General features: G+C 34.2%; 1 protein-coding gene across 2 annotated transcripts; it reads left to right on the top strand.

The window, feature by feature from the left end:
* Nucleotides 1–368: 368 nt before the first annotated feature.
* Nucleotides 369–15,589, top strand: LOC110997187. Of its 2 annotated transcripts, none has more exons than XM_022265229.2 (5): nucleotides 369–639; nucleotides 1,593–1,779; nucleotides 12,844–12,949; nucleotides 14,149–14,293; nucleotides 14,854–15,589. In XM_022265229.2, the coding sequence occupies exons 1-5, from the start codon at nucleotides 450–452 to the stop codon at nucleotides 15,174–15,176; spliced, it is 951 nt and encodes a 316-aa protein (XP_022120921.1). In that variant the 5' UTR covers nucleotides 369–449; the 3' UTR covers nucleotides 15,177–15,589. The 2 variants fall into 2 exon arrangements, with proteins under 2 accessions (XP_022120921.1, XP_022120920.1); XM_022265228.2 differs by having other exon boundaries at nucleotides 376–639; nucleotides 12,844–12,973.
* The last annotated feature ends 433 nt before the right edge of the window (nucleotides 15,590–16,022 follow it).

The following is a 16,022-nucleotide window of genomic DNA, read 5'->3' as shown; positions in this document are numbered from 1 at the left end:
CGGTAAACCAGTGTTTTTTGGAAAATCCTGAATAAACGTCATTGGTAAAATATTATTATGATATCCGGATAAACCCAGTTGTAGGGAGTGCAAACATTTTAAAATTGGAATGCACCTTTTATGGGTGGGAACATTTTCCACATTCTATAGATAATTTATAGACAATTTTTAAAAAGATTGTGTGGCCTTCATAGCCTATAATATGATCATATTCGTAGACAACAGACTTTATATCTGTCGAGATTAATGGCGCGAGCCGTTGTGGAAAATTCTTGCGTCACAGGAACATCGCAATATGACACAAACAGTATGCAGACTGATATCAACATTTCGCATCATTGCATCGCGTATCAAGTGAAATTTCCACGTGACGTCACACGAAGAAAGTCGCGGTCGGCGGTCAGTCGGCATTAGGGCTCCGGAGTAGACGCACGCGTCATGGTCTAAGCATGTCGTTCCGTAGGCTTCTCACCGCGATGCGATCGGCCAGAGACGCTTTGAACCGCGGCGCGCCTATGGATGGGCTTCTGAAGTCGTTGCTATCAGTGATTGTGATATGTTGTATTGCTGTTTCATCACCGCAAACTGCTTCAGCGAAGCCCTTCACTTTCAGCTTACCAGCGAGCTGGTCATTAGCAGGTGGGTTTGGACGGGTCAGGCTATTGAATTTTACATAAATATTATAAAGCATCATACAAAAATTCTATAAAGATTTAAAAGTTGTGTTAGAAAATCATACTCATAAGTTATACATTTACTACGAAAGTAGTTTTTCACAAGAGCATTAGGAAACCTCTGAAAACTTTTTATTTGGTATATTAGGTTCTTTATTTCACGATATTTCTATACCCTAACTTTATCCTTAATTTAATATTTTCGGTTTAAAGTTTTAAACACCATGAAATATTGTAACAACTTTTGAAATTATTTTATTTATGTTTGAAATTTGAATATAACGCTAAAACGTATTATGTATCCTGTTTCGTGATAAATTTACCGATACGGCGAAATCATAACTCTACAGTATTAAGTTTAGAATTATTTCATTCCCACATTTCTTTTTCAAGCCGAAAAGTACAAAACAGATAGTTTTATCCTTTCCTAACGTCTATTTTTTAATCGTCCCTCGTAGTACATGGAGAAATTTATACTGCAGCTAATAAAGCCACTTGTAGGAATCTATCGATTTTGGCAAGCTCAGAAAGTAGTCTGAAACTTACAGAGCATTACATAATTAATGAAGCGGTGTAACGGAAACAGTTTCACCAAAGCTTAACATTTTAAACAATTTAATAATTTATTATACTTTCTGCTTGGGCAGCAGCAGCTCTGTAACGTAATTTAATTTAAAGTGTCTCACTAACGAATATTTTATATGCCTTTGTAAGTGGCTAATTAAACTAATGGTATAATCCTTCGCAACCTAGATTTTCGCTAGAATCTGTTGATAATTTTATCTGTGGATTTTTATAATACAATGGGAGCATACAATAAAAGTATTCATGAAATAAGAACGAACAGGGCTTATTTTTTTTAATTGTGCTGTGTATGATAACTAACTTTTCTTTACAATTGTATAACATGTGTTTCAGGACTGGTTGGTACAGTAGGTGCCCGATCAGACGGCATAGATCGTAAGGAAGCTGGTGTGAAGCCATACTCCGGCCGTCGCGTGAGCAATGACACTCTTCGTATGATTTACTTCCACGATCAGACTGTGGCTGTGGTTGAGCTGGGGGAGGAGAAGCTTCTGCTTAACTGCGAGCTTATCGAGACTTAGTGAGTGCTTCATAATTATTGTTTTATAAATCAAGTAACGCCGGATTGGTGAACCATCAAGCCATGCTCGCTTTTATGGTATGTTTTTTGGAAGTATTAAGTAAAAAATAAATAAATGAGGTGGTGGTATATGTAGGTGGGTTATTTATTTACCCAGTAAGTAATGTGTTGAGCGATGTTCTTTTCGTAAGGTCCCCCATGTTGCAGACCGTTTCCAACGAGAACATTCAATTAAATAATTGATATGATTCATATAAAACGCGATGTTTCAAATCAAAACCATATTTTCAACTAATATATTCTATGTACTTGTAATGTTTTTTTTTAAATTCACGATCACAATACAATACAACGATAATACCTACTAAGGTATAGATTGGATGAAAAAATAAAAAAATTGTGTGTAATTCGTAAAAAGCTTTTCACAGAAATGAAGATATACAAATAATTTTCTCTATAAACTGACATAAGTCCAGTTAGTATAGATTCCCTTCTAAACGAGTTATCGTAAAGTTTAAAGTTTACAAAATATGTACCAAGGTGTAGGGCAGTTAGAACTCGTGTAGCAAGGACGCGCTGAATTATTTAGCTGCCTATTACATTCAAGGTTCAAACTTAATCTGCTTTATATTCCATACGTGTATGTCTTACACACTCAATAGATCATTCAAGTCAGGGTCGGCAAGAAAATCAAGATTTGTGGCTCGTATTTTCCACTGTATTCTGTATATAAAAGAACAAACACTTAAAAATAGATAATATCCTGTAATTTCCATTGACAAGATTTATCTCGTAATGTGACATAAGTGTATTGCGCACGCAACCAGTTTTCAATTTTACCTATCATTTCACTCGCAATGTATTATTGCGTGCTCATGACATTGTAATCTTTATGAATAAAGTATATTGTATTTTCATATGATATAATCACTATCTACACACTATGTAGACCTAATGTTAAGGGTTTTCAATGTAGAATTTAATATGAAGAGTTTCCAACTAACAATCAAACAAGAAACATATTTTTGGAGTTATAGCAAAGATTGTGTATTATCTTACTACAAAACTAAATAAAAACGACGTCCTCTATTATGTAAGGTTAAGATAAGTCGGCCCATCATGGTATCCTTCCACCTTACAAAAGACTTGAAAGAAAACTATTTATTTCAATAATTTGAAATGTTTGTCATTATGTTTATGTAACAAGTATTATAGAGACCGAAACATAATAACAGGCTTAAATTGCTCGTGAACTCATATGCTTTTACTATCAATTGACTAACGTACATTTAAATGTGAGAGGCGAAATCTCCCCTCTCTTTCCTGTAACTGTAAGAAGTAATAAGAACATCCTTTGTCAAATCTTCCGAATGACAATACGAAGTTCATTGACGGATGTCGGCCAAATAAATGGCCGTTGTCGGGCGAAACTGTTGGTTTCATTTTCAACCCATCTCACATGTATATAATTATTTATTATTATGTAGCGTAGAGTATCTGTGGTACATCATTGTATATATATCTGTAATAATTTTCGCAAAGGGGTAGTACGATTCAGAGACATGCCATTGTCGAAATTCCAACATCGTCGCTTCGCTTGACTTTTTTTTCCAACCAATGATTTCGTAATCACACACTTAACGAATATCTTTACTAAAACTAATTTCCAATTACTGTGGTTGAGTTAATTCTAGTAGTTCACTCCGACAGCACTTTTGCAAGGATTTATCTTATTCCTTTGAAAGGCCGCTGTGTTGGTTTTTCAACAGACTTGCGGAAATACACATAAAAGGCAGATCACATTAATCTCATTAGTGATTGCAATGTGCAGTAGTTATGTACTTTATATTGGCTTCTCTGAAGTGCATAATGGAAGAATGCGACACTACTCGTTAACCGATCACGTTGCCACTTCTGCCTATGCACGTTTTTATGCGTAGCACGTAGCTTTAAAAAGATTTTCATTTTTATAGCCATTTTATAAGCCTTACTCCAATTTGCGATATTATATGTTTTCGCTATTTTGGAGTTTTTAATGTTTGTAAAACTCTCTGAAAATGTTATAAGTAACGTGTTTAAATTTATAACGACACAAGTGGATGAGAATCAGTAGGAGTCAAATTTAGCGTTTTATGCAGCCTGCCAATATAGCCTAACACAACATTACACTAAATACAATCTAGTTATAATATCAATTTGTTTAGCTTTATAATTAAACTTCTTTTAATTGCATAAAATTGCAAAGATTTTGTAGTTTATACTCATGTATTTAGAAAATATGTAGTTGCATGCAGGTGACGATTACTACTATGTAATAATATCATAAATTTAATAAATTTACTACATCACCGGAAAAGCGCAAGGATGTAACTCCTCGTAGAGTTGTGTTGCGGTATCATTAATATTCTGTTGATCCTCTAGGCTCCGCATTCTGGACTACAGCCAGGAACGGTGACAATAACTTTATCAGGTCAAGGTCAACGATATAGACCAACAATTTCTACCGACGTGAAAATACAAATCAGAGTCATATTAATACGTTCAAAATACAGAATACCAAAAACTTTAAAACACTCTATTTACTCTAAATCAATTAAAAATATAAGTACATATATTGGAACTGGAACACTAAATTTTCAAAGATTATATATGTTAAATTAATGGTATAATATCCTTCAAAGCTGTCCAGATATGCATATGTACCACACAGTAATAATAATGGTATTACTTGTACATTTTCTTGCTGAATACTTTTTTCTTAGCGTATAGGGTCCGGTAAATTTTGATATTTCTCCCGGTTGCATTTACAATTGCTGCATACAGGTCAAGGGCGGAGGGTGCAGGCTTCATTTAGACTGGCCTATTTACTTTGTCTATTTATACACCTTTGTGTTACGGAAATAGATGTGATATTTTAATCAAGCACAAAGCACACTATCTGCTACGTCAGTTATGAGCTTCATTTGGAATTTCATCAATACAACGAACATATACGCCTAAATGTAAATACAACATATATTATTTATATTAAAATTTTAAACACTTTATTGTAATTATTTTGGATTAAATACGGCAGACAGCGTTTGACAATTGCAGTATAGAAGAATATAATATGTATTTCTCAAAAGCGTTCTTCTAAAATCAACTATTGTGTATCTAGAAGAGAAGACGACAGAGGGGAGGTCGGAGAAGGGGGAGGGGCGCGATCATTGATTCAATCATTGAACAATTGTCGCATCGGAATATGCGCAAGATTGTCACTATGCAATACTACAGTTAATTTTTCCGCTAAAGATTTTGGTACAAATTAATAATAAATGTATAGCAGAATTCTACTTTTTTATATTGGTGGAAGAGGTGATAATGAAAACCTTTTAGTTTGTGTGAAGATGGGGATTACTACAAGAAGTAGGTCTTTGTGAAAATTTTCCATATTATTGTTATTTGCAATTCTTTAATGATTAATAAATGACGTAGTATATTATAATATTTGACCCACTTTTCTTTCGTTACAGTTGCATAATATGTACATTATATAGAATCAATCGGTAATGTTACGTAATTATACTAATGAGAGAGGTATAATTATTAATTACCAACTGTTAGTGTAAAATAACGGATAAGAATAATTATGTGTTTAGTGTCTATAGCATGTAATCTTTTTAAAGTGGTGTATAAAGCTAGTAGGTGCTAAAACTATCAACGTTCACCGGCTGGCTTGTACCGATGCCCTAAACCCTTAAAAGCCGACTGAATGCGTCAAGCATAGATGTTTGACGATCTACGAACTATCATACAGAAATTGGTGGCCCAGACTTTTTGTTTTGGATATAAAGATAGCTTAAGTAATTGAAGAGCAGAGTAGAAAGAAATGGAGGAGGCCTTTGCCAAAGTTGGGCAAACAGATGGGTTGTCGCCTTGTCGGTCTCCGACTCACTAGAGAGAATAAATAGTTTAATATTTAAATTATGTAAAATTTATGTCTGAATAAAGACTTAAAGTTTAATTATTATTAATAAGTAATTGTGTCTTTAGTAGTTTTTCTGTGTTTAATTTATAATGCTTAAACTATTACAAAAATATTGTATGAATCGTCCAGCAAATCGGCAAATCGTCCTCGCGAGACACAAATTACGTCAAACGAATGACAGCACGTGAACTCGTCGGTTCTCGGTCTTGTCTGACAGGCAAAACTACAAAGTATTATTAATGTCACAATTTAAGGTTGACGTCGGAATTTTCTGCTGTGTTACGCCTATGTAGCTCTCTATATTCGGTAGGATATGTATCCTTTATTACTCATTACATAAAAACATTAAAAAGTACATTGCAGCACGACTTCCTTCTTTATAGAACTGGAGACAAACGGACAGGATGCTCATTTGATGTTATACTACCGACCTAGGCACCCTCAATGCCAGAGAACTCGCGAGTGCGTTGCCGACCTTTAAGCGCAGAGTCGCCCCCCACCCCAGAATGCAAAGGGCAGCAGAAGCGTGTGGCAAGCAGGGGGGTACCCTGTAGTATTCTCTGAACTAGTACGTTTAAAGCGGAAAGTGACTGCCATACTCCAATAAAACAAGCAATAGGAACCTTTAGTAAATTTTTCGTTGAATGTTCCTTGAACATTCACAATTTGCTTTATGGTAAAGTAATAAATTCTTGTTAGCGTTCTCACTGGCAAGCCTTATTTCGTATTTTAAACAGCTTTGTCTCATTTACATTTCGAAACAATCTGCAGAGAGACTAGAGAAGAGAGGTTACCAAACTTTATGTAGCACAAGGATCAGTAGCAATCTAACCGCGCATTAATATTGTGGAAACTTATTTCTTTGTAATCTATTATTAACGTTAATAGCCTCATAGAGGAATGGACAAATATACGTAGTTATTAAAACTTTGATCTTATTATGTTTCTTCATATTAAAACTCTTTGCTAACATTTATTTACAAATATTTTCACATACATTAAGTATCAACGTTTATTTAAAAACTACACTAACAATTGCATAATAGAAATATAAAAATTTCACCTTATGCCCATGTAAAGGTAGTGAAACGGCCAAGTCACTTTGACTAAGGCTTTGTGAAGAACTTCGTTAAGCTCTTGTATCTTTCATTCATTACTTAAGATGTCATGTGGAACCCGGTTTAATAGTTGGCGCTGCTTACTAGATTTGTGTTAAAAAAAATTTGACGATTAAAAAGAGTGGCAGAGATATGATTGTCAGGTCTTCTCTTCCGTTCTACGTTTTAATTTGGGAACTGGCAGTAAATGTAAATACTAAATATAGATACATATATGTTTCTTTTTGACGTTAATAGTGTACATGGTGTTACCTACATGTTTAAATTAATATGCATCTGAAATATTTAATATATCGATGGTATATTTAAAAATATACAAATAAAAAAATCCAGAATGTACAATAATTATGAATAACAGCAAAAATAAGTAATAAAAAAGAATCTAAAGAAGGTTGAATTATGTTCCATCGCTCAGTTACAAATAGGTAATTAATTAACTAGGTCTATTGAGAAACAATTTCTACAAGTGACACTCACATTTCTCCACTTTCTAGTACCGGCTTTGATTAACTTTCAATTAGTGTGTGATTAGTAATGTGATATATAATATATATTTTATTATATTTTGTGGGTACAAATTAATAACATTACGTTTGGGACATATTATTTATTGATAGTTTAATTCTAATTTGTAAAACAAAAGAGCCATTTTGTATCAAAGCTCCTCGTTTCGTTTTGCCCTATCTATCTTCTAGTCTTATATTATCTATCTTTTATATGAAAATATTAAACAGTATAAAACGTGACGACTTGCTCTCTCGGATTGAACCAGCCTTATATAATTGACCCAATGAACTACAATGGTTTCATTGTATTATTGAATTATCGTATTTAGCACCTTAGCAATGAAATTGTCTTTTTTACAAACCTTGTGTTTCCCTTTTTAGACAATATTAGTGTAACTAAGCTAAGATATATTATTGTATGAGTCGGAGACATTTCTGTGTCTGTTTGAATATAATTCATATTTATGTATCTGAACAATAATACATGGTTAATTATTGCAACCTTTAGGCAGTTGCTTTCTAAATATTTATATATATTCGAAGCGAATAATTGCCTTTTTTGGCAAAGGCATGAATAACAAAATTCAATGTCCAGAAGCGGTTTCATCAGTTTGTTTAACACGACCCACAAAGTTCTCGTTTGCATAGATTACATAAAAACCTACAGCTTACCTCATTTATTGTCTATGAATATTTAAGAAGTCACTTAACAGCTTTTGCTTCGAGACGGGTAGACGATATTTTCCATACGGAGCTTAAACCCCACCTACGATACTATTATGTATTTTATGAATGTACAATTGCAAACTCCAATGTAGGGAATTTGAATAAAATGTAGATCTTTAAGTTTGGTTCACAATTTATTAAAGTAGGTATAAATGCTTGTGTTTTAAAGTTGTATCAAAGGTTTTGTCGCAGACCTTGCTTAATGTACTGTATCACATGGAAAAATAAACAAAGACATACGTGATCAGTAGAACCTTCTAAAAATGACCAGTTCTTTTACGATCACTTATTATTTAATAATTATAAATATATTTCACAACTTTTTGGCTTTATATATTGAGTAAATATTAGGTTATTCAATAATCGGCCTTGGTTGATTAGCAGCTAGCTTTTCCCTCATGGTGTGCAGTTGCTCATCTGTCTTAATTGTCTGGGCAGATTTAAGATAGTTGTAGTGACAGACCCTGCCACTAGTCCACGCTCACAAATAAGTAAAGTTTTCGCAGGCAATTCTCGCTTGGGGCACGATTTGGCTAGTTCTGCTAGCTCAGTCATTGCGATGAGCGCTTCCTACTATCGTAGGTACCGGATCCACTTTTCATCACAGGTAATGATTCGATTTAAGATCCCTTCATTATTGTGCCGGTTGAGTTATGTGCGTTTGTCGATTTGCATCACTCATTTCGTGAGGTTGACCTACCTATCCCACCTTTCAAGTTTTTTCACATTCCCAATTTTTCCATCCGTATCACCTCGACGTCCGCCGTTCCACAACTGAGCGTTTTTCAAGACATTTTTTGCCGCGCACAATCGGTTTGTAGGAACAGCACTGAAGTATTTCTGAACCAAATAGACTTAGGGTTCTTAAAGTAAAGAGCGTACCAATTCTTAAAAGGCCGGCAAAGCACTCGCGAGCCCTCTGGAATTGAGAATGTCCATGGGCGGCGGTATCACTTAACATCAGGTGAGCCTCCTGCCCGTTTGCCCACGGATCTATAAAAAAATTGCTTCAAGTGAATTAATACACTAACACTGCAGCCTGCAGCTGACTCAGACGTAGTTTGCACAATAGCTTTCTCTTTGGTCTTGTTCTGCTGGTAGAATTTTCCAGAATTAAACCAAAAACGAACTGTGTTTTCTGTAACGAAACCGAAAAACCGAAAATATATATATATATAAAGAACCTTATATAATTATTGTAAGTGTGGGAATACTGGAAATCAGTTAAATTTGTAACTAAGGCGTTCTCTTCAAATTAAATTATAGTCTAAAATATTTGGTTTGGTGTAATATATAGGTATGTAATAGTACATAATCTAGGAACATTATAGTGTCTAGATCGAGCGAGGAGCTAGGTTCAGCGTGCATTACCTATTGTTGTGCATTTGTCGCGAGTGTCGAGCCATTGTGGATATGCGGATCAGATCCATTCATCTTTCATTGAGGAAACTTTTCGTTTATTGAATCGTCCTCAATCTGACCCCGCAACCCCAGAGGGATGACTATGCTAACATCACTCTATAAAAAAGGAGGAAGTTCGTAGAATGCGTTTGCTTTGTACGTACTTCTTCTTTGTAGTCTTTAGTTCTATTACCGCAAATAATTGTTTCGGAGTTATGCGCGGTAATAGAGGACTTTTTACCATAAAAATATATTCAAACCACACGATTACCACCACTATGTGGAGCTGCACACCGATGTATTTCCGAAAAAAATCGACTTAAGGTTCTTCAAGAAAATAGCGTACCAAATGCCGGCAACGCACTTGCGAGACCTCTGGCAATGTGTGTATTTATGGTCGGCGTTAGGTAGGTAGGTAGGTAGGTAGGTAGGTGGACTCATTTTCCGCAACTAGACTCAAATTTGGTCCGTTTTGCGTAAATAAGTAAGTAAGTACCTAATTTTGGTTAATATTTTTTGGTTACTATAACCAGTATGTTCTTCTAAACTATATAACTGTTTATTAGTTCTTTCAGCGTTGTGTTTATTCAAACAATTCAGGTTGTTAGGCTTGTAACGTGCCCTAGTAAGCGCTAGAAGCAGTCGAGGCTGAATTTGGTCGGCGTTATTCTTTTAGATCAGATGAGATTCCTGCCCATTTGCCCCCTGTTACGAAAAAAGACGAGAAATTGTACCTTGGTCGTCACGTCCAGCGAATTTTAATTAGCTAAGTTAATTTTTATTGAAGATATGAGACCTGAGAACAGAAGTTTGATAATTAAAACGATTTGTTTGACTAATACGTTAATCATGATTGTGCAGTTAAATGTAACGAATGGATGGCAAATGAAAATAAATCACGTGAATACACTTTGCGACGTGTTCTTGCGAGGAAGTAACACTTCCGGACGACAATATATCTGTTGAAATGGAAAGTCGGGGAAAGTCGATGTGATAACAATTCGTTTTTTGTCAGCTATTTATTTATTTTAGAGCTATTTTGCTTTACACGGATTTTATAACATAACTTAGTTAAGTATGTTTTATTAATTTATCGACTTATGACATACGTACAAATAGCGATCTCTCTATCAATGGAAAGACCCATTATGACATATATTGCTTTGGCTTTACTAAATAAAAAGTTTGTCACAGTTTTTTTTTATAAATATATCTCTATCAATTGTTAATTTTTGGCAGGAAATGTTATATAAATAAGTTAGATCAAAAGAAATAATTACATAGGTTAACGGGCCTGTTAACCTGTTGGTCTGGGCCAATTGTCTAAAGTTTTACTGTTTGGTAGTGCCTATAGTATTTCTTTTATTTTTCTGAATTAATTTCTTACCCGTAATTGTTTTCATTAGAATTCTTGTCGATTTAGGGTTGTCAGTTACGACAGCATTGTGTTTTTATAAATATAATAAAAAATCATAATATTTAATTATTCATTAGCCAGCCCTTAAAGTTTTCAGTTTTCTCAATAAATAGATCATGTAAACATAAAAAGTTTTATGCTAAGAGTCCTTAATTTGTGCTGTACACTTTGGCTGTTCGCCAAATGCTGCACTGAAGCGGCAAAATACCCTTTAGATTTTGACTGAAGCCAATCGCATCATTTGTATGTCAAGCACATCCGATGTAGTGATGATGGCCACATAATGATGTGACCCGGATGTGCAGTGACTCTCCGACCTGACCCAGCGTTATGCAAGGCCAGATTAATGAGTTTCTTCAAAATTCACAAACACTGAATTGTCACAGTTTAGGGCTTTGTATTTTTTGGGTGCTTGAAAATTCTTTTGAAATACCGATGTAAAGAGTTGGACAAAGTGTAACAACTGTCGCTCTGTTCTTTGCAGTGAATCGTTGTATAAGAGAAAATATGGACTATATTATAATAAATTATCTTTTCATGGCCTAAATTATATTTAATCCAGTTAATATTTATGTAAAAGCCATTTGATAAAAAATATAAACACTTTTAACGTAATATTTATACACGAATCCATTAATTTTACAGATACACGGTGACTCTGTATAATAAAACTTTAAATGCTGGTAATAAATAAAAGAAAATGTACTTTTTTAAAGTTGAAAATAGTCTTATAAAACTTAACCAATAAGAATCAGTAAGGTATTACATTATAAACACAATTCCTACGGCAAAAATATCTGTAATATTTATGTTATATAAATCTTTGTATCTTTAAAAATTAAACACTGAATTGTCAATGTCTAATTCAGCGGCCTTCGATATTCGACCTTCAATTATTCGCTTTTATTTATTGCATGCCTCATTCAGTTCTATCTACTAGGAAATTGCTAGCAAGGGAATTATATAAAATGAGAATTCAGCAAATTTGAATATTTCGTTTCTACATTACTGTTATGTCTTATTTCTTTAAATTTGCATGTTGTTAAAAGAAAATTTAACTTGTTAGCGCTACTCAAATTTTGCCCACAAAAATGTCAACGAAACTAACGAATAAATGAATTGTCCCTTCGATCGTTAACTATGAAGTGAAAGAGCTGGTTAAAATCACACATCATAATTACTGTGACATCGTGGCTTACAATTTTCCGAGTTCCTATAATACCCACCTCAGTTATGATACAATATATTTTTGTATTCGACAATAGGTATATAGTCAATTTACCATTAGGATAAATAATGGTGGAAAGGAAAAGTTTTTAGTTGGATCAATACCAGCTCGGAATTACGTAGCAATGTTTGTATTAAAGTAGTCATCCTAGAGTTCCTAGGTAATATGTATAAAATGAATCCTCATTGGTTTCTTTCTATAAGACCGAAGAATAATACTAACACGAATAGTCGACATTAATAGCCTGTAACGCATTAATATTAAATAAAGGAATCGATAAAAACAATTCAAGCTATACACATATATAGATGTCCGCCGCCATGGCTGAGTTGGGCAATACTTGATGAATGTAACATGTTAATAAAAATAGGCAGTGTTGGCCTAATCGCTTTAATGTGAGAATCTCATTCTTGGGGTAACAGGTACAGCTGTGCACCCATGGACTTTATTTTTATCTATGCATTGGCTCGAACGATGAAGGAAAACATCTTGAGGAAACCGGGGCTTGTCTAAGACGTCAGGCACGAGAGGCTGATCACCTACTTGCCTATTAAATTGACAATCATTCATGAAAATTATACATAAACCATAGGCCCAGTCCTAGAAAGGTTGCAGCGCCACTGATTCATTGATTATTAAAAACTTAGTAAGTAAATTCCTAGAAACATCAAGTATTGATATCTATTGATTATTTCCAGCGATGAAGAAGATACGAGCCGACTGCTTCGTCAGCTGAGCAGAATCAACCGTCCTCTCGGCATCACCTTCCGCCAGATGACCAAGCTGATGGGCCAGTGTCAGCAGGTAACTTCACGGCTCTACGATCAGGTAAAAAGTAGATAATCATACATTAGTGCATTATATCACAAGTATATAATATAATCTGACCTTGTCTAACTTAAGAATGTCTCTGGACTTTTTTTTTGTTAAGTTTTACCAACAAGAAATGAAAAGAATCTGTCGAAATAATTATAATTTTTCCTCCCTAATTTTACCTCATTTTAATTGCGCTTTGTGCATGGTATAAATATCACGACTAGATAAAAGTTATTTCTTTTTTATTACTAACAATATAAAACAATAATTCACTAGCTATCAAATATTTTATTCAAAACATAAAAATAAAAAATTGTATTTCTATAGAAAGTTTCTAACGAACGAAACATTTTTATTAACATTGTACACCAGGTTTTCTTAAGAATATGTGTTTTTAAGAGAACAATGCAATTTTCTTAACACCATCGACCACTTCTGTATAAAGACACCACTAAACTCGATAGTTATCGCATTGTATAGTAGTTTTAAGAAGATTTGATAGGACAATGATGATACAGAAATGGCATTATTGGATATATATTAAGGCTAGGGCAACTCCTTTTGTTGACTCCTTGATTTTGGTAATACAAGCAACAACTCATTAAAATATTCTTAAAAGTACATAATTATAAATGAAAGTAATGTTTGCGTCCTTGTTTTTTAGACAGAAGAACAGAATAATATTTATATGTATCTTTAAATGATACACAGATTTCTGTATTTTCTAATTTACATATTTCCTAATATTTTTTGGGTTGCTGATATGTTAACGTTTATGTTGTGTCTGAAGGTTCCATAAAGATTTTTCGTGATTGTGCAAGATGAAAGATAAAAGTTCACGGTCGAATAAACTAACCTATATGAAATTGATGATTGAACAATTTTCTATGAACGATTCCATTTATGACTTTTAAATTATAACGTCGTTGAGAGGCCTTATGCATTAGCTAATGATTGTTGAGTTTGCAAATAAATTTATTTTCCTTATTTTTACTATTTATAAATTTGATGGATTGACTTAATGACGTGAATATGATGATTATAGAGCAGACAAATTATTGTCAAAAACAAAGCTTAAATTTGTGTTTTAATTTTGGTTCAAAAAGGTTTAAATATCTTGAGAGTTATTTTTAACATTTATCTGTGTATTTAATTGAAGGATTGATTAACAAACACTATTGCTTCAGATTGAGGGCGTGGAAGCTGGTGATAATAGCAGAGAGTCGATCTGGATGGAAGAGAACGACGCGCAGGCTCGCCTACGAGCTGGTGGCGCCCACGCCGGCTTGTTGGGCGGAAGTCCACTTTCTCTACTACAGGGAATCATACCAGGTATCTAACGCGTAACTATAAATATATACCTATACACTTATTCTTATACCCGTACAATACGCGAAATAGAACTAATTTGATTCTATGACCAACCAGGCTCCAGAAGATAAAACAATCTATGGAAATTGTATTCCTTTTTACAAGAAACTCTCAAGCGAAATTAGAGAATTATCACTAAATAAATTTAAACCCCTCGTTAAAAGTAAATTAATCAATAAAGCTTTTTATAAATGTGACGAATACCTTAATGATCCTAATCCTTGGGATTGATTTACTCCAGTTCAAACAATTTGTATTAAAAACTTGGCGATTGAAAAGAGTGGCGGAAAGTTTCTTGCCAGTTCTTCTTGCCCGCTTTCCGCCCTTGACTTGCGAACTGGTAGTAAATGTAAATTTACAATTAAATATTTTTTTTTACATTCATAAGTGTACTTTTCTACCTATATAAATATAGATATTTTGAGTTTAAGTTTATAATCAATGAAACTGGGGAACAGAGGGGAGGAGACTAAGACCGGGGATTCTATTTATTTCCTGTTGTATAATTCAGTCGGTTGCAGGTACAAAGTGGTGCGGGACGGGCGACATAGCGACAGACTACCACGACCTGGGCGCAGACCGCGCCTTGGATCGGTGTTGTCGCACTCACGACCTCTGCCCGACCAAGGTGCGCGCCTTCTCGAGACGATATAACGTCACCAACAACTCTCTGTATAGCAAATCTCACTGCAAATGCGACGACATGCTCTTCGAGTGCCTCAAGGCGACGAACACCTCCGCGTCGCACCTCATGGGTCACATCTACTTCAATTTAGTCCAAGTTCCTTGTTTAGAAGACCGACCGAACGGCATACGGTTTCGAGAGGCTCGACCCGGCTTCTAGCGACGTCGGCGGCCGACACCAAAGCTTAGTTCGAATTGCGCCATCTAGCGGTAACGTGCACAGATTTAATTTTACGCTGTAAATTGCATTTAATGTAATGTTCATCGTGAATTGTTGTAAATAATTTAGAACCTACTTATCGTGTAATTATATTTTATCGTAACTAATTATTTAGACGTTAAACCTGTGATATGTCTGTGCCTTGTGAAGTATTTTGGGCGGATAGATGGCGCTTTAAAATAAACTAAATAATTGTAATTTTAGTCACTATAGTACATTATAAGAATTATTTATTTACTTCTGTTTAAATTTTATCATCATTCGTCCGATTTAAACGACATTCCGTATATTGTTTTATTTATTAGTGTTATTGTTATGGAAAATAGAAAAAATAAAGTTAAGGTGAACTAAAATGTCTTTTTATTATCACTGATTACATAATGAAACCTTTTTTGAACGTCATACATATTTTTGATAAAAGAAATCAATTTGAAATTTTTTTTGTCTATTATTATCAACATAGTATCATTAGTATGATTCAATTTTTAAGTATGACAATTTCCGCTCGCTCGTTTCGTTCGACACCGTTCTGGCTACGTTAAAGCGTACATGCAAGAAGTTGGGATCCGCCGTTTGGATTGGCCAGTACCCAAGTCTGATCTCTCTATAAAATGAAAGCATGAAAGGATTCAAGTTATGATTTTGGCAAAATAAGGTCACTCTCGTTATAGGAGATTTTACGTTTGAACTTTATACAATAAAAATAGTAAGTCTCCGTATCTTTATTGCTACTTCATATTGTTTGGCCGGGTACATCGGTTTCAAAGAATTCATAAAAATTAATTT

The sequence above is a fragment of the Pieris rapae genome, chromosome 4 (assembly GCF_905147795.1).
Source record: "Pieris rapae chromosome 4, ilPieRapa1.1, whole genome shotgun sequence".
NCBI lineage: Eukaryota > Metazoa > Arthropoda > Insecta > Lepidoptera > Pieridae > Pieris > Pieris rapae.
The sequence above is the reverse complement of the archived record's forward strand: the minus strand, read 5'-3'. Positions and strand labels throughout refer to the sequence as shown.